This window comes from Balaenoptera ricei, chromosome 7, assembly GCF_028023285.1.
Source record: "Balaenoptera ricei isolate mBalRic1 chromosome 7, mBalRic1.hap2, whole genome shotgun sequence".
Classification (NCBI taxonomy): Eukaryota; Metazoa; Chordata; class Mammalia; order Artiodactyla; family Balaenopteridae; genus Balaenoptera; species Balaenoptera ricei.
Genome location: NC_082645.1, coordinates 5,454,427 through 5,473,281, shown reverse-complemented (window position 1 = coordinate 5,473,281; position 18,855 = coordinate 5,454,427). Strand labels below are relative to the sequence as shown.

At 40.1% G+C, this 18,855-nt stretch overlaps 1 protein-coding gene across 1 annotated transcript in view; it reads right to left on the bottom strand.

Annotated features, from left to right (window-relative positions):
- Positions 1 to 15,699, bottom strand: part of DPP10 (dipeptidyl peptidase like 10) — a 675,810-nt gene extending 660,111 nt beyond the window's left edge. Inside the window, exon 1 of the mRNA XM_059927100.1 lies at positions 15,628 to 15,699. Within this exon, the coding sequence (XP_059783083.1) occupies positions 15,628 to 15,699 (72 nt within the window). The remainder of the gene's footprint in view (positions 1 to 15,627) is intronic.
- Positions 15,700 to 18,855: the final 3,156 nt, after the last annotated feature.

The following is an 18,855-nucleotide window of genomic DNA, read 5'->3' as shown; positions in this document are numbered from 1 at the left end:
GGTTAAATGATTTATTAAATATTTAAACAATATTAAGTGATATAAATGATATTAAATAATTTACTTCATGTGGCTGATTGGGAAAGCATATTGGCTATTTGCTTTTATAGTTCATGCTCTTATGTGCTCCACTAGACAATTTCTCAGGTGTTTAGTGAGTATATATTGTATTTCAGGCAGTTCCAAGATCATGGTTCTTGCCGTCTATATGCACACAAGTGCACAGGCACACACATGCATCAAGACTGCTTATCAGTTTATGGGACACAAAGGGCTCTAATTCATCATGAATAAAAGAGGAAAATATGTTAAAGAAGCCAACTGTTAAAGAATCTATTTTGATAATACCCATAAATAACAAAAATATCGTGCATTTTAAAACAAACATGTATGCCACCATTTATGTAAAAAGGGAGGTGGCGAAAGAGTTGGAATAGCTTTTATATACCACAAATGTCTCTGGAGCAAAGAAAAGAAAAAAGTGAAAACATTAATAGTGATGATCTATTAAGAAAATGATAGAATGAGAAATTGAGCAGCTGGGGAACAACTGTAGGAGGGAGACATCTCACTGTATATGTACTGATTTTGATGTTTGAACTAACTGAATATGTTATTCAGAAATTAATGAAGAGGATTGTGTGGCTTGTTTAAAATCAGGAAATACAAAACTAGACTCAGTTAACATTGGTCATTGAACTAAACAAAATGACAAGAGAACTCTGCAAAATAAGGCTTAGATCTGACACTTCGGCTGCTGAATAACCAGGGTGAAAACATTCACCTTTTCATTCATTAAAATAATGAAGCCCATGTGTTGCTCAAGGTTACTGTGAGAGACAGGAGAGACAATCTTAAGTTTTTCTAAATTGTGAAGTTTTACTGAAACTACGAGTAAAACTACTACTACGACTACTACTACTACTACTACTACTACTACTACTACTATTATCTGTGGAAAAGAATCAAATATGATTTACTGATCGTCCACACACAGCAAATCACAGCCTCATTTTGATAAAGGAAAGCAACTGATACTTATTATAATATATATGATTGTATATGACCAAAGATAGCTTCTCTAATTACTATCTGTGCTACCTTGGAACTCTCTTAACCCTCCAAACCGCAGCTTCTCATTTGCAAAGCTGGAATAAAAGTAATATATATTACATAGAATTATGGTGAGGATTAAATGAGATATAGGCACTTGACCACTGCATGGTATATATGAATAGTACTCAAAACTTTAGCCACTGTCAGTGATAATAAAAATGCAATAATTTTATCACTAAAATTATTTTCCTTTTATAATTCTAAAGTTACTTTGTAACTTTGCTACAGGCCCATCAGACTTATCTTCTATGACAGATGTCAGCCTGGGCAAAGCCATAAATTAGAATTCAAGAATCACTGATGCTGGGAAATAAAGTTTTACATAGAGTGTGGTCCAAAGACTAGAATCATGTTATAAATGTAAAATTTGGACCCCATTCTAGGTTCACCAGGTTAGACTTTATAGCAGTATCTCCAAATGATTCATATGCATGTTAATGTTTAAAAAACAAAGGTCTAGAAATAACTGTCTAATACAGTAGCTCCTAGTCACATATGGCTATTTCAGTTTAATTAAAATTAAATGAAACTGAAAATCAGCTCCTCAGTGACACTAGACACAATTCAAGTGTTCAATAACCACATGTGGCTGGTGTCTACGATATTGGAAAACACACATATACAAGCTTTTCTACCATTCCAGAATGTACTATTGGACAATACTGATCTAGAGCATCTTTCTTAATACTTGGTAGGATACTTTTCTATAGGTAGTAAAAGATATTTTAGGAAAATAAGTCTTAGTAATCCAATAAGATTGTTTAAACCCCTAACTTTCCACCAAACGCCTTTATCCATAGCACAAAAATACTCATCTGAACTTACCTTTTGTTTTTTTTCACTCAGGTTAGAAAACTGAGGGTCAGTTAAGGGAAGTGGCTTGCCCCACGTGCAGGTGATCATTCTCTCCAGAGATTCCCAGCCCTATTTCTATGTTTATTTCCTCCTGTCACCACCCCCTCACATTCATAAAGCCCTCATTTCCTCTTGCCCTGAATATCAGTTCTCAAGACACAGCCTACCAAGTCACCATGGCATATCAAATAAATACAGTTAGACCTAAATCATGACCACCCCCTGCTCAGCCTTAAAGCTGAAAGACCAAAGGGAGTCAGGGTGGAATTCAGATATATTCAGACAGATGAGAAGAGCTTTCTCTTGACTGGCAGTCAGGAAAGTGAGTGACAAGAGAAAAAACACTTAGGATACATCTTAAATCAGACTGTGTCGGGGGCTACAGTATCTCTCGCCTCCAAAGGGCAGCTCGGTTTTGTTTGTTTGCTTGCTTATTTGTTTTTAATTAGAGCCTCAGGTTTTGCAGATAAGCAAACAAAGGCTCAGAATAAAATATTTGAATAGACCTCACATGGCTAGGAATTTTCAAACTTGAAATTAAACCCAGAATGTATCATTTTTAAATTAATTTTTTCTAGCTTTAGTGAGATATAATCAACGTAACATTGCACGAGTTTAAGGTGTATGTCCAACATAATGATTTGATAAATGTATTTATTGCAAAATGATTCCCACAGCAAGTTTAGTTAACATTCATCACCTTATATAGCTACAAATGTTTTTCTTGTAATGAGAACTTTTAAGATTTTCAGCAACTTTCAACTTTCAAATATACAGTGCAGTATAACCATAGTCGTCATAAAAACAGAAAAACAAACAAAGGGCAGCTCTGAAAGCCGCCATTCCCAGGAACCACTACCACAATGCAACTTGATCAGAACTTTATTTTGCTAAATTGTCGAGAATGGCTTTTCACCTCCCTGTGTGCAATTATTCTACTTCATCTTCTCCACAGAGAGCTATTGAAATTATCAAACTGTTTCTCTTCCATCCTTCAAAAACACCTGGACCAATTTGTTGGGACAAATCTGACAAGCAATGTTGGCTGACTGGCAACTTCGTTGCTGGTGAATCGGGTCTGACATTCGAAGCTCCACAGGGCTTGTAAAAAGCTATGATCAAATTGCTTAAGAAGTTGGTTGCAACATCAAGTGTAGACCCAGACTGCACCATTTTTGTAAGGTCAGGATGTTAAGAAAATTTTTGAGAACTTGGAAATAAAACATAATTATGATTGCGTGTCCATCCTTCTAATGTCAAGACTGAGGAATTTCTAATCAGCCCACACAAGAATTATACAATTTAACGAGAATGTCTCTTTCTTAGACTTACCATTTACTTTTGACATAGATCCAAAGTCTGTAAAGTTAGATGTTAATTGTAGAAGATAGATAAGTTACAAAAAATCTCTGTCTGCTATAAAAGATAACCACAAAGGTTATCATTTAAATTCCCTATTGGATATTAACCAGTTTTGGTTAATATCCAATACGGAATAGTTTTTTATCTAATTTTGCAAACTTTGTATGCTATTGTTTTCCTGACTATATAAATCTCTCTTCCTCAAATGCTTTGTAAACCAGCTTTACCATCTTGATGGTTCCTTTATTAATAAGTTAAGTCCTTGACATAATGTTCCCTGTATATTTATATGAGATCCAGGATTTCTTACTTGATAGGGATCAGTGCTGCTTTACAGGTCGTATATAATCTACAGCATCTCTTCTCATTCTCTGCCACTTCATCTGAGAAATGAGAAACCGCAGAAAATCGAGGCTTCACACAATCTTTACACACATGACTACCTGCTCTTTGATGCTTCCTGATAGGATTGATATATAATAGATCTAATCTTATTAAACCTACTGCCTAGAAAAAATTTTTAAATTAAAATAAGAACTTTTAAACAAGCTGGAACCTTCCCATGTTAATTCTCATCCACCTTTACCTCTCTGACAAGAACACAGACAACCAGAAATGACTTCCATGATCCCATGATTGAGTGAGTCTCCTTCTACCAACTCCCAACCTAGAAGTGAGGAGCTCTGGTTTCTAATCTACTCTGGTTTCTAAATTCATCAGTGGGTATGACCTTGAACAAGTTAGCCTTTATCATACTCAGTTGTCTTATCAGTAGACCAGGTGACTTAATCACCATAGTTAGTTCTAAGATTCTTCTCAAAGAATCACATCTCTTATAGGGGCAGAACTAAAGGAAAATTAGATTATATTGCTTAAAACGCTCAGAGTCAGAAACAGGGACACATAGCGCTTGTTACTAATAATTACCATGTACGGATTTTATGCTGGCAATCTATTGGTTCCCATGCTCAGGTCATTTAATATGAAACTGCAGCATACTCATAAGAATGGATATTTTCTCCTCAAAAATTGGCTTTAAATATAATTCAGCAGACGGTAACGATAGCAGTTCCATGTTATCATATTTACTTAATTTTTTTATCACCTATATAGCCTCTTGGTACTTTGTGACCTCTCTGAAACACCTTTCCTTGTTACAGAGTGACTCATTGTGGAGTTTATATAACAATTATGGGCTGCATAGCTCCAAACCAGCAATTTTATATCATGATGCTTTTGTCCTGGATTTCCCCTTAACTAAAATTGCCTTGTGTGACGAATAAGCAATACGAAGCTGACATTTCTGAGCCCAAGCAGCTAATCCTAGATTGTATTTACCTACTTTCAAATATTTGCACCGTCTGTGATTCTATATTAGTTTTTTTTGGATTCGCCATTACAGCTCAAGGACTAGCTCTGAATAAGAATGAAACAGTACTCCAAATGTAGAATGTACCAGAAGCATGAGAAGGATTTTAACCATGCAATGGAGGGAAGAAATCAGGAAAGGCAAATCCACATTCAGTTCTCTAGCTTCAGAATGCAAACTTTGTTGATTTTTCTGCACTTACAAGGAATATAAAAATAAACGGATGCCATACATTTTACTGACCAACTCCTAATCCACGTTTGCTTTGGAGCCAGGATGAATCCATATAATCTCCATGTCAAAATAAAACAAGAGGGCTTCCCTGGTGGCGCAGTGGTTGAGAATCTGCCTGCCAATGCAGGGGACACGGGTTCGAGCCCTGGTCTGGGAAGATCCCACATGCCACGGAGCAGCTGGGCCCGTGAGCCACAATTACTGAGCCTGCGCGTCTGGAGCCTGTGCTCTGCAACAAGAGAGGCCACGATGGTGAGAGGCCCGCGCACCGCGATGAAGAGTGGTCCCCACTTGCCACAACTAGAGAAAGCCCTCGCACAGAAACGAAGACCCAACACAGCCATAAATAAATAAATAAAAGAACGTGAATTTCTTAAAAAAAAAAAAAAAAAAAAAAAAAAAAAAAAAAAAATAAAACAAGAGCTCAGTATTAAAGTTGCTCTGAAGTTTAATCAAAGTAACAGAGAAAAAAGCTTGAAAGCTGGAACCTCCAATCCAGTGAAGCTTGATTGCCCATCCCTTTGCCTCTGTCTGGCAGAGCAACACAATACACATCAATAACAACAACAACAAAAAGCACAGCCATTTTCAGCATCCCCTGCTGAATAAACCTATCTCATTGCCAGTCCTCAGAACAATTCTGCATGGTAAGCACCATCCCATTTCCAGATGGAGTATTAAATTCAGAGAGAGGCTGGGTGACTTGCTCAAACTAGTAAATAGAGTTTAAACTGAGGTTAAATTAATAGAAAGCCGTAGTTCTTTCCACTAAAAAGAATTCTGTGTGACTCAAAACTACTTCTTGGGGCTTCCTTTGGTGGCGCAGTGGTTGAGAATCTGCCTGCCAATGCAGGGGACACGGGTTCGAGCCCTGGTCTGGGAAGATCCCACATGCCGCGGAGCAACTGGGCCCGTGAGCCACAATTGCTGAGCCTGCGCGTCTGGAGCCTGTGCTCCGCAACAAGAGAGGCCGCGATAGTGAGAGGCCCGCGCACCGCGATGAAGAGTGGCCCCCACTTGCCGCAACTGGAGAAAGCCCTCGCATAGAAACGAAGACCCAACGCAGCCAAAAATAAATAAATAAATAAAATTAAAAAAAAAAAAAAGAGTCAATTTGTATTTGTAACCTAAAAAAAAAAAAAAAAAACTACTTCTTGTTTATTTATTTAGCAGATAAAAGTTTCTCTGGTCTGGTATTAGAACTTGGGACTCTGACAAAATTACCACAGCTTCTAGAAGCAGCCCTGTCTTCCAAGAACTCCAGCGAATCAGAGGCCTGTTGTTGCTATTAACTTATCAAGAAAGCTCTAAAATTCACCTTCGTGTTTTCTAGAGTGCCAAGTGCATCCCTCCTTCTTTAAAAAGGGATTCATCCAATCACTCGTCTATTCATCACTGAATTGCAATTTCAACTGCTGAAAGACGATCAATGGGTCCTCTTTCATGCTGAGAGGAAGAGAAGAGGTTTAAGAATGCCTGTGTCTTCATGTACAGTGAGAGATGCTGTCATTTCCTTGGAAGAGTGCATCTCACAGTTTACTCTCAGGATGGCTTTAGGACACTGGGGTGACTTCTTGCCATGGCAAGTTGGAGAAGATGCATATGTGGTTCTGTGAAGTTTTGCCACCAAGTGCCAAAAGTCTAAGGACCACTGGCCTAGAACCAACACATCACACTGGAGAAACCAAGAAATGTCAAGTGAGTTTTGCCTACAGATTCAAAGCTTTTAAGAACATTAATTTAAAAAACAAATTTTACTCTGACATCAAATGCTAAGGAAGGTGAAAGTGCCACCAAGAAACTATCAAAGGCTCTGTATCAATAGCTGACTCTGGCAGCATGACACATGAAAAATGGCCATCGCTGAAAAGACCCAAAGTCAATTATTGCTTCTGATTCTAACCAACTGTGTGATCTGAGACGGGCCACTCACCTCTGCACTGACTGTCTCCTGATTTGAAAACAAAGGCATTAGATTCAGCAATCAGAACAGTTTCTCAAAATGTTATCACCATTTATGACTTTATGGCTATTTGAAGGAAGAATTTGGAAGAGCAAGGCCACTATGGACATCGCAGTAGTTTAGACATCAGGGAATCAGTCTTGGACAGAGACTGGATCTCAGAAATATAGAAAGGTAGAAAAAACTGGATTTGGATTTGGAGATGACACAGATGCAAAGGGAGACAAAGGAATCAAAATGACAATCCTGTAACATAAGAAGCACTGATTCTGCCAGCAAACAGACATTTGTAAGGAGTGGCAGATGCAAAAGAAAACACCCGTAATGCCACTGTGGCACTAATGTTCGGTAAACCTCAATTAGAATAATTATAAACAACCTCCACAGATGTGAATAAGGGTGAGTCTCTTCCATTCCAACTCCAGGTTCAATTCACACCTACCTATCACTGCCAACATGACTGTCAAGAAACAGAATACGCTTAATTCATAGGATCAGAGAAAAGGAATAACTTTATGAAGATGATGAATATACCTTCAAACTATATTTTCTTTATATCTTAAAACACGTTTTGTAGTATTCTAAAAAGAAACAAACCAGTGAAATGCATGGTCTTTTTCCTTAAAATCACTAAAAGCTAATGGAGTAGATAGGAAAATCTATTCATAAATTCATAGATCCCAGGAAATGTAAATTATATGCTAACCTCGCAAACCAAATGACCTATTTCTACATTTTAGAAATTCTACATGAATTTCAGATTTTTCTAGAGATTTTTGACCTCTATTCAAAAGGTGTCTTGATTCTTAATCCTGGATTCTGTGTCTAGGTGAGAAGAATCATTATGCAAGTTTATGAAACATTGATTGAAAGGGTTGCTTTATTTTAAAACAAAGACTTTCTAGCACTTGTTTCAAAGTATGTGAAATGAAAAAAAAAGGAAGTCCATGTCTTGCATTAATTAACTCATATTAAAACCTTTCCTGAAGGTGAGATGTGATTAATGGAAGCGTGAGTATCAGAATTTTCACTTACTCCATTCCTCTTGCAAAAAGTAAACTCATGTACCAGTAACAGGAAAGGCCTGCTTCTACCCTGTACAAGCATTATTAATGCAACTTCGAGTGGTCTCTCTGGTCCATTATTTGAAAATAAATCACAGGAGGGCCTGCCATTCAGGTTCTCAGTGATATAATTCAGATTTGTCATATTTATGTTTTCAGAGCAGAGACTTTCAAATGGAAGAAGAAATTGAATCTTCATTTAGATCTCAAAAGGGGGCTGGGGATAAAGGTAATCAACATGGCTTGTTTCCTCACTTTTCTTCATTTGCTCTCTTGTAACCTGATACATAGGTTTTTGCATTGACCTGTGAAAAATTGATAAGTATGATAAATTACAAGAATATTCAAGTCAGATAATATACACCTTGGCTAGAGAATACACAGGCAGCTTGACTTGGCTCTTCCAGATCTGAAGTCAGTTTTGATTATGCACTTTTCTTAAATTTCAACTCAACATATCATCGGTTCCCATATGCAAAGAATTTCTAAGGAAATTCAATCGTTTCTGGAAACCAAACTTTTGCAAAGAGAATATTAAACCATGAGCACTTCAAAGAAGATCCTAAACAGGTGAGCAGCTAAAAACAGTAGAAATCAGTCAGGTTGTTAAAATTTTTTACCTAATGCCTTACAATAAACCAACTGTAAAACACCCAGTATATTTAGATCATAGGTATGTACGTGTACATGGTGCGTGTACATATGGTAATGTACACACACACACATACATATATATTCAGCATTTTCATCAAGGTAAATGCAAAATTACCCTTGCAAAAGAATGAAATAATCTTCTCAGATGATTGAGAAGCATAGTAGCGATAAGAATAAAAATACTAAGTGCTGCCTTGGGCCAGATATTGTACAAGCCCTTCATACAGACTGTCTCTCACCCTTGCTGCACTCTCCCCATCTGCTTCCTCTAAAGGTGAGGAAAAGGTTTTAGAGGGGTTAAAGCATGTGCCCTACATTGCATGATAAAGGGAAGAAGAAGGATTCAACCTGCAATCTGTTGGACTCTGTTTTCAACCTTACCTCATGTTGCCTTCTTCCCCAGAATATGATTAAATCTGAAAATCATTTGGCAATTCCAAAATATATTGTACAATAAAATATACTGTTCTGGTTAATGGAATAAGCATGTTATCTGAAAGTTGGTTTAAAAATTATTAGTGCTTTAACAATTTTCAAATAAACCACGGGATGACAAACTTGGAAAGAAAATGAAAATCATTTTTTATTCTGTAGAAGATATTACCAAGAGTGCTGTTAACATCAATTACAGTTTAAAATAAAATGTTTATTTTAATCAGCTTTGGATACAAGTCAGTTTTCTGTATTTGGCCTGGCAGTGGGTGTTATATTTACCATCACATATGGGTATGTTTGAAACCTTGGAGATTTAGGACAGCTTAACTAAAATGAATCTACAGTAGAGGAGCTCTCTCTTAAGTGTCCCATTCTTTCCACTGAGCCGACTTCCCAGCTTTCTCTACCATCCTGGAAATGACAAGCCTTCCTTTAGTTAATACGTAACAAATGATAAGGATGTCTACCAGGTCGGGGAGTGGGGGTGACAGGTGCACAATTTAAAAGCCTTGGAAAACAGGTGTTGTCTAGATGGAGAAAAGTAAAAGGAGATTAGTTATTGCCAAAAAGCTTGTGGATCAGGTCAAGCATAAACTTTAACACAAGAGTGTGCTGGGAATAATCAACACTGAGCTGTAGGACTTCTCAAAGCGAGGAAGCATACACGAGGGTGGAAACATTTCTAACTTTACATGAAGACGTGTTTATGAAGAAGTTTATATTCCCTCCATTATTAATTTGCCCTTTTTTGGAGCCTTTACAGGTCTTCAGATGGGAAGAGCTCCACCCTTTGCTAGTTGACGTATGTCTTAGTACATACCCCCGTTATAACATTTCAGTAAGACGTGGACTTGATTAGAACACACGAAGTCACTCAGCAAGTAGGAAAATATATGGAGGTAATTTTAATAGTCGCAACATCAAAAATGTTGTGCGTATTTAAATATTGCATAGGAATAACTGTAGAAAAATGTGTATAAAAAAATCTTTCAGGGCTTCCCTGGTGGCGCAGTGGTTGAGAATCTGCCTGCCAATTCAGGGGACACAGGTTCGAGGCCCGGTCTGGGAAGATCCCACATGCCGCGGAGCAACCAAGCCCGTGAGCCACAATTACTGAGCCTGCGCGTCTGGAGCCTGTGCTCCGCAACAAGAGAGGCCACGATAGTGAGAGGCCCGCGCACCGCGATGAAGAGTGGCCCCCGCTTGCCACAACTAGAGAAAGCCCTCACACAGAAACGAAGACCCAACACAGCCATAAATAAATGAATAAATTTAAAAAAAAAAGAAATACTCCTGGTTGATGGCACAAAAGCTCACAGTCTTAGTTGCAACATTCTAGTTTTGTGTATGTTGGTAAACTGTAAATAAATCTAAAATATGCCTATAAGTACTAGAAGCTTAAAACATTATATAATCATAACTGATTCAAGGAACGAAAACTGGGAAATAGCTTTATTTTTACTCAAACTGGGAGAAATTTGGTTTCAGTGTTTTTGTTTCCAACGGAATGCACTTCATAAGATAATGCAGCATTAATATTTAATAATACAATTTTCTTTAACTTGTTTTTAATATAGTTTAATCTTTCTTAAATGTGCAATTTGCTCAGTCTTTAAAATAAACAGAGAAATTAGAAGCTTATAAGCAAGGAATGTTTTGTGGTATCTTCTAAACTCAGTAGATACAATGTCATATATATGCAATAAGATATACGTAAAATATATATAATAAGAAATTGAGGGATAGTAGGAAACGTATAATATCTCCTAAGTTATAAAGACTTCTACATAGCACCTGCATCAAATGTCTTTCATAACCAAATCATATAGAATTCTTCCACCAATAAGATACTATATGTTTTATGTTGAACGCTTAGAAGTAATAAACCTTCTATTAAATAAAGTTTTTCAACATGGTTTCTAAAAGCTATTTTTGAGGTTCTGCGTTAAAAACAATACTTTATAAACTAAATTATAACATGTTTATGTATTAGTAAGGGAAAAAAGGAAGAATAACTTTTTTATGAGTTCATTAAGCATACATTTGAAAATTTTAATCAGGTTTGCTAGACCAAAGTTGAAATAAAAATAGTGAATTCTAATTTCTTTATGAAAACATTTTAGGTTAATATTACATAAAAGTCAAAAGTACCATCGGTATTGTACAAAAGGCATTTTATACATTACATATTTAATCGCAATTTTGACCATGAATTATTTCATCAAGAGGCTGCTATGTGCTGAACTGTAAGTGACTGGATTTCTACCAGAATGAGTTTTGTTGTTGTTGTTGTTTGTTTATTTTTTTATGCATAACTAATGCGGCCTCTACAGACAAAGAGTTGTTTATAAAAATACACTTTTTAGTCATACTTAAGAAACTGAAGTTATGGGTTTTTTCCTTGTTTGTTTTGTTTTTGTTTTTGTTTTTGTTTGATTTCAGTTTTTTGGAGCTGAGGACTGTCAAACATTTTAGGAAATACTTTTCCCCATTGGACTCAGCAAAAGGGTGCCACCTGGTGGCAACGTGGGCAAATTCTAAACCAGGTCTAACTATAAAAATGTACTTGGTTAAGAAGCCTTGAAAGTCTCATCATTACCAAGGGCAAATGATACAAAATTTTTTTTTCAGTTCCTATGTACTTTTCAGGGTATATCTGGTTCTTTTTATATTATTTTAATCAATAGAAGAGATATTAAGTTAACTTTTAAATTTCAAGAGATATTATTTACATTTATAGTTAAAGCTTTAAACAAATTCTTTACTTTAATCACGGTAAATTTGTACACACACATACATAATATTTGCAATTCTTCTGCATTATGCTAATCAGAGTGTGTTGAACTATAACTGTGTAGAGATTAGAAGGTGTAGCTTTTTTTTTTTTTATATATTTTTTATCTTTGGCTGCATTGGGTCTTTGTTGCTGCTCGCAGGCTTTCTCTAGTTGTAGCAAGCGGGGGCTACTCTTTGTTATGGTGCGCGGGCTTCTCATTGTGGTGGCTTCTCTTATTGAGGAGCATGGGATCTAGGTGCACAGGCTTCAGCAGTTGTGGCTCATGGGCTCTAGAGCGCAGGCTCAGTAGTTGTGGCGTATGGGCTTAGCTGCACCGTGGCATGTGGGATCTTCCCGGGCCAGGGCTCGAACCTGTGTCCCCTGCATTGGCAGGTGGATTCTTAACCACTCTGCCACCAGGGAAGTCCAGAAGGTGGAGCTTTAGACTTAAATGAGCTTATTTTTCTTAAATGCCATAGACTAGGGCTATGTCTCATCTCTACCACTTATGAAGTCAAGGTTGATCAAGGTGCTTAGTTTCCTTAATCCTCTGTTTTTCATCTCTAAAACAGGAATAACAACAAGACCTAACTCAAAAAGTTGCTTTGAGGATCAAACAGAAAAATGCATTCAATGAATGTTACCTTATCAACCCAGAGGACCGTACTGGGCACTTGGCAAGCATTCAGGAAGTGATTTCCAAACCTAATAATAAGTTACAACTAGCCACTCAAGATTTTGTATCCCTTCATGTAAAATGGATATTGATTATACGCTAAGTGGGAATGACTGTTTCTACCAATAGCAAAGCATTTATTTTTAGACATTTTGTAAATATGGAGTGTTATAAAAACAACAGAAGTAACTGTTATAAACATTTATTTAATCAATGAAGCTTTAAAGGCAAGACTACTGAGATGATAAAAATATCTCCAATGATTTGGAACATTAATAAAAATATTCAGTTCCTGTTATTCCTGCTACAGCTGCTCCCAGAGGAAGGGCTGCCTCTGGTCATGGCGCCCTGTACCAGAGCAGATAAGATGAAACAGGGATGTCCGGCTCTCTAAAGGACCATAACAACAACCAAATTATGTGGCTCATAACCATTTCACCCAGAGGAAAGACTATGGTCTTCCACGGCGCTGTAAGTGGAAATGGGCGTTTGATGGCATCAGGACAAGGCATCTTTGAGGTTTCATAAACGTCTCTACCACAGAAAGCGAAGAACCTTTCTGATAACATTCAAAAGCTTAAATCACTGAAAATCAATACCTACTAAGTGACTAGCTGGAACACGCCCCCTATTTAACCATTAAGTAGAACTTCATAAAGCTACAGTTTTAGATTAATTTGTGAATCTTTTTCTTTCCAGAAATATCACAGAAACTTGAACAATCAGTCATGTCTATATGGAGGTATTATATCTAGGACCACATGAGAGTGGTCTGACAATCACAGAATTAGATCACAATGACTAATACTGTTAATAAAAATTTAGTAATCTTAGAAGAAATAGCTTAAGCACTCAACAGCAATTGTCCACATCATCTGGTGATCGTTTCACATGTCAAGCTTTAGACAAAGAATAGACTACATATAGGTATTTTCTGGGAGTGCTTGGAAAACCCCCAATGGGATGCTGCCATGTATATTTCAGTCTTCCTTTTCCCTTGAGAAATCAATCCCTTTCATTTTAACTCAAGCGTAATATGCAAACCATTGACATTTTAAAAACATGTCAGTATCAGAAAGGCACTTTAAAAAACTCAATTAAAACAAGAGTTCTGCAAATGGCCACTCCCTGACTATTCGAAGTGACCATAAACAAAAATGCACACTAACAAGAGAAACAACGGATTCAAACTTGAATCTCTGTCTTTATATGAATTTTAAGTACCAGATTCGTTCTGACAAAAGGCTTTGCTGTTCATATACTGCTTGCCCACCATTTACATATACATTTTCAGCTTCTGTGTGCTCTGCTTTGCTTCTTCTTCCCCACCTCCACCATCACTGACCTGTTTGCAGCACCTCAAGTAACCAGCTGGTGTCACAGGTTAGTGAGCAAAGATTTCACGTGGGGACTCTCGCCTGACTAATCGTTCTTAGTGGTAGCATCACTCCAAGAGCAGTAAGAGAGGCTCAGTGGCTTGTTAATGAAATTTAAGGGCTGTCCGTCTGAAAGAGGATATTAAATCCATGTTCCTCTCCTGAAATTATTTTTATAATCTGCTAACCAGTTGTTACTTTGTGGTGTGTGCAGGAGGGAGCAGGGAAAAGAGGTATGAGGGGAAGGGACATATAATGTAATACAAATGTTTTAATATTTTCATATTTATCTCAGGGTAGGGAGCAAAGAGGATGTTTAAGAAAACAACTGCTTTGTAAAAACTGCAACATTCATCCCAGTAAAGGGATGGGGAGCTTTAAGGCATTGAGTAATCCTCACCACCTGTGTGAAACGTATGTGAGGGAAATGAGAAGGGGAGAGAAAAGGAGAAGAGAGAGGCCACTAGCCAGGAGCGATGACCAGGACTAGAATATTAATCACAGCAGCCCTGGCGTCGCCTCCTCTGCCTCCCCAACACTCAGGACGATTTGGACAGCTCCCCTTCCCTAGCTCCTCAATGCTTAGAATATGCGAAGAGCCGAGACGCTACTGGAGCCTCGCTGTTTGCACCCCCTTCACCCATGTCTAGCAATGAGCTAGGAGTGTCTCTGACAGAAATGCGTCGGGCGGCCTTCAACAGTGCACTCGGGGCAAAGGGACCATCTCTGTACCCCGGCGCCTCCGTTCTCCAGCTCCGCAGTTATCCGCTGACCTCAGTGTAACCCTCTAGGTTCAGACTCTCTAATTCAGGTAAACGTGACAGCACCTCGACCCGGCTTATCACAGCCGCCCTCTTCTTTGCCAGGGCACCTCGGCGCTCCCGACCCTCCAACTTTGGGAAAAAGCGACACCAAACTCCCGAGTCACCCCAATCCAGGGGCAGAAACGAGATGGAGATTCACCATATGGTTATGCTACAGATCCCTAAAGACCGAAACAAAAAGGGGGTGGCCGGAGCGGAAGGACGGAAAAGCGATTAAAATAACCCTCAGTCAGCACAGGGCACCTCATCTCTGCAGACACAACACATCTGGACCCAACAAATCACTAAAGCCAGTATCTTCCCAGTTCCCCCTAATTATGCCTTTTTGCTCCAAGCTCCGTTCCAAGCAGACCACAGATGAGTGGTATACTCTCTTCCCCCATTGTGCGCCCCCGTCCCCGTCTCCTCAAAGGAAAAAAAAAAAAAAAAAAAAAAGGAAAGGAAAAACTCTGCCGGCCTAAAGGTCATTTGCCTACTGGGGTAGCTTTGGCCAGCGCTCGTCTCACGAGCTACGTGAAGACAGGGCTCGAACCCAGCAAGTGGACGCCTCCAGGCGCGCAGCAATTCCTCCAACGTGCGTTACTAGGAGCCAAGAGGCCCCCATTCCTTGGCCCCGGCCACCTCTCCCTCCCTCCCTCGGGGGCCCTCCCGCTGGGGTTCCCTGGGCCACCCCAGCCTTTACCTCTCTCCCCCCTTCCCCGCGGCTCTCCACCTTGCGCATCCTCTCGCCCGGCCCCGGAGCGCGCTCAGATGCTCTAACTTCCTGCGGAGTCCATGCGTGAGCTGAGGAGAGCCTTGGAACTGGGGCGGGGGGAGGGTGGGGAGAGGGAGGCGTGGGAGCCGAGCCCGGGAGGAGGGGCGGGGGGAGCGCGGCTGGCAGCCTCCCTCCCCTGGCGGGCCTGGCCGCAGCTGCCAACTCTCACCTGGTCCGCCGACTGAGCCTGGCTCGCCCTGGCCCCCGGGGTGGGCTGCTGCTCCGGCTTCATGGCTGTCATCGCCGGCGGCCCGCGTAGGGGCTCACTTCCTCGCGGGCACTTCAGACTCGAGGTCCGTCACTTGGCAGCGATCGCATGTCACAGGCGCCCGACGCTCTCCGAATTGGCGGAAGGGAAAGCGGCAGCGACGGAGTGGGGGGAAGGGAGCGACAGGGAAGGGAGGAAGAGCGGCACCAGGCAGGCTCCCCCCTTGCAGGATCCCTCCTCCGGCTGCCGCAGACCCTCTAACTCCCCACCCCCACCACCCCGCCCCTCACCACCCCAAAGCGTTGAGAGCCTTGGAGACCGGACACCACCAAGAGACAAGTTAGCGGAGCGGCGAGCGGCGGGGGAGCGGCCCCTGACCGCGCTCGAGCTTTGTCTCGCAGTCCCGGAGGAGCCCGGCTCGCATTCTACCGCAGTCCGCGCCCCCCGCCCGCCCCCCGGGGCTCCCCGCGCCGCGCTCAGCCCGCCAGGTGGAGCAGCCGGGCGCCGCGCTCCAGCATCTCCCCAGTAACCGCAACGCAGGAGAGAGCCCTGCGCCACGCGCCAGCTCCCCACGCGCGCGACCAAGGCTGCCGGGCTCCACGGGTCCCCTCACCCCCCCATCCCCCCGCAGGCTCCTGCTAAAACCCGGAGAAGCGGAGTGCCAGCGTGCAAAGCCCTCGGTGGCTCCAGCGCTGCCACTGGGCATGCTCTAGCGCTCCGAGAAGGCAGGGGGCAGCGGGGTACTGGGGGGTCCAGAGCCCCATCCGGGCCACCAGCACTTGTCGGGACCCAAGAGGGTGTCATAGCTTATGACCCGAGGCTTTGCGCCTCCTGATTTGGGTCAATGGACAGGGGTCCGTTAGCCTCCAGCCTGGATTCCCCTGCTAGCTCTCTGGTGAATAATGCCAGTGGAATTCCTAAAGGTTGAATAAAAACAATAATGATGATACTCTGTACTCACACTTTTTTCTTTTTTTTCCCTCTTTCTTTGGACACGTAGAAAACCCTTCAAATTTTAAGTTCCTTTGCAGCCTTCCCTTCGCTCAACACAACTCTCTCCCTTTCAAAGTTTGTTTATTGAGCACCTATCCTGTGCCAAACACACTCTCCAAATTCCCCGCCAGCAGGGAGTTTACGTTATGGTGTGGGTACCAGGACCCCGGAGCATGGATACAAATCAATGAGTCAATGTAGCTCTTTGGAGGCTGAATTCCTGTGGGTGTAATAGACAATGTCCATCAGTTTCATCCATATGCGCTAGCACGTGGCTTTCCCGGGCTGCTAGAAAAGACCCGCCCAAAGCAGATGGACAAAAAGCATTCTCTGAGTCTCAGGCACAGGCTGACCAGAGACAAGGCGGGAGGAGTTAAATATCCGGTATGGCTGGACTTAGAACATGGGTCGTGAGGAGTTTTCAGCAGAAGGGACCTAGCATATGTGGGGGGGGAGGGGAACGGAGTAACCTTGAGTCATGTTTTATTGGCTAAGGACCAACCCCATCCTTGTCCGAGTCACTTAAGTCCAAGAACTAGCCACCTCCTAGCTGAGGGAATGTTGTAGGATAAAAGGAATTGAGCTCCTGCCCTGTTAATTCCTGAAATATGCATTGTCACACTTGTCCTAAGCATGAACTGTCCTAAGCCTTTAAGATGTTTTTTTTTTTCTTGAAGAAAGCAGTGTTCACCAGATTTGAGTAGATTAGAGAATAAAAATAAAATGACTTTCTCTACAAAAAAGGTAGTATTTGAATGGAAAGAGAGCTTGCTTTTCAAAAACAGATAGTGAAGTGCATATTACTAGTGACCTGTAATAGTGTGTTGGTCCATTTTGATAGAAATAACTTTGCGATAGGAATAACTCTGCTAGTTGTAAAAGTACAAAACAAAATTTTCAAATGAAACAATAGTAAAATAGCTATTGGGCAATTCATCCATTAAATCTGACAATCCAGATTTTCCCTCACGTAATCTTTTGAGAGAAAGGGAGCTACATTAAAAGTATTTCTGTCTTTATATTTTGCTCTTCTGTTTATTATTTCAGGGTATTCATCCTCTGAATGTGTTTCTATTTCGGACAATTGACTTGACTTGCAGGAATTTAGTTACCTGCAAAGATTTCTGTCCACATGGGACAAGTATAGACCAGAGGGAATTATCCTCATTCTATTTAAGATTACTTATTTGATTGAATTAAGATGTTCAACTTGCATCCATTTTCAGTATTCAGATAAAGTTCACTTGGGTCACAATTCAAGATATTAGTTGTATGTTTCACGTATAATGTGTATTTGTGTACATGTGCCATTTTTTTTTGAAGGAAAGCTTCTTTGATTTAATTTGAGTCTGTGTCTTTTTGGTGGGTTCTTATTTTGTCTAAGATAAGAACATTATTTTGTAGCTATTGGGATCTAAGTTAAGGGCATTAATTAAAACTTAATCACAGATAAACTGATGTCCCCAACTTAAATACTCTTATTTTTTGAAATGTGATGCCCTTGAATTACAATGTAGGATTTTCTACTTCATTTCTTATTGAAGAAAAATGTCTACTGTTCAAGAAGAAGAAAAAAAATACCTTACATTCTGAGAATGTCTCCTGCTGAGTTTTGTATGATTTCTGATTATAGATTATCGTCTAAAAAAATAAAACACTAATTTACAATCAAACATCTACAAAGTTTTACAACTACTCAGAGAGGTATAATTCTAGTGCAGTGTAGAGAAGAGGACCTGTACCAGATTAGATGTTATCAGATTGGCAGTTGCACCCTAGCCCCATCACACATAGAGATATGGGCCAGGGTAAAGTCACTTATGTCCTGCCTCTGCTTCCTTATATGATAAAATTCAAAACTTTAGACTAGGTGACCATTAAAATGTCTTCTTTCTCTAAATTTCTTTGACTATATATTAATTTTATGGAGCAAAAGACTATCATCGGAATGATAAATTATATATGTTTAAAACTTAGTGAGACAATTAAGTACTTATACAAATACCAAAAAAAAAAATCAGTCGATAAGTAAATTACTTCACAAAGGATCGTTAATATCGACCAAACTTTCCCCTGCTCTCTAGTTACACATAAGTGTATAGTAACAATTCTTGTCTTGATAATATTTTTAGAAATCTGAAAATTAAAATTAATTTATTTACAGATTATCATTTCTGAAAAGTAAAGATCTATTAA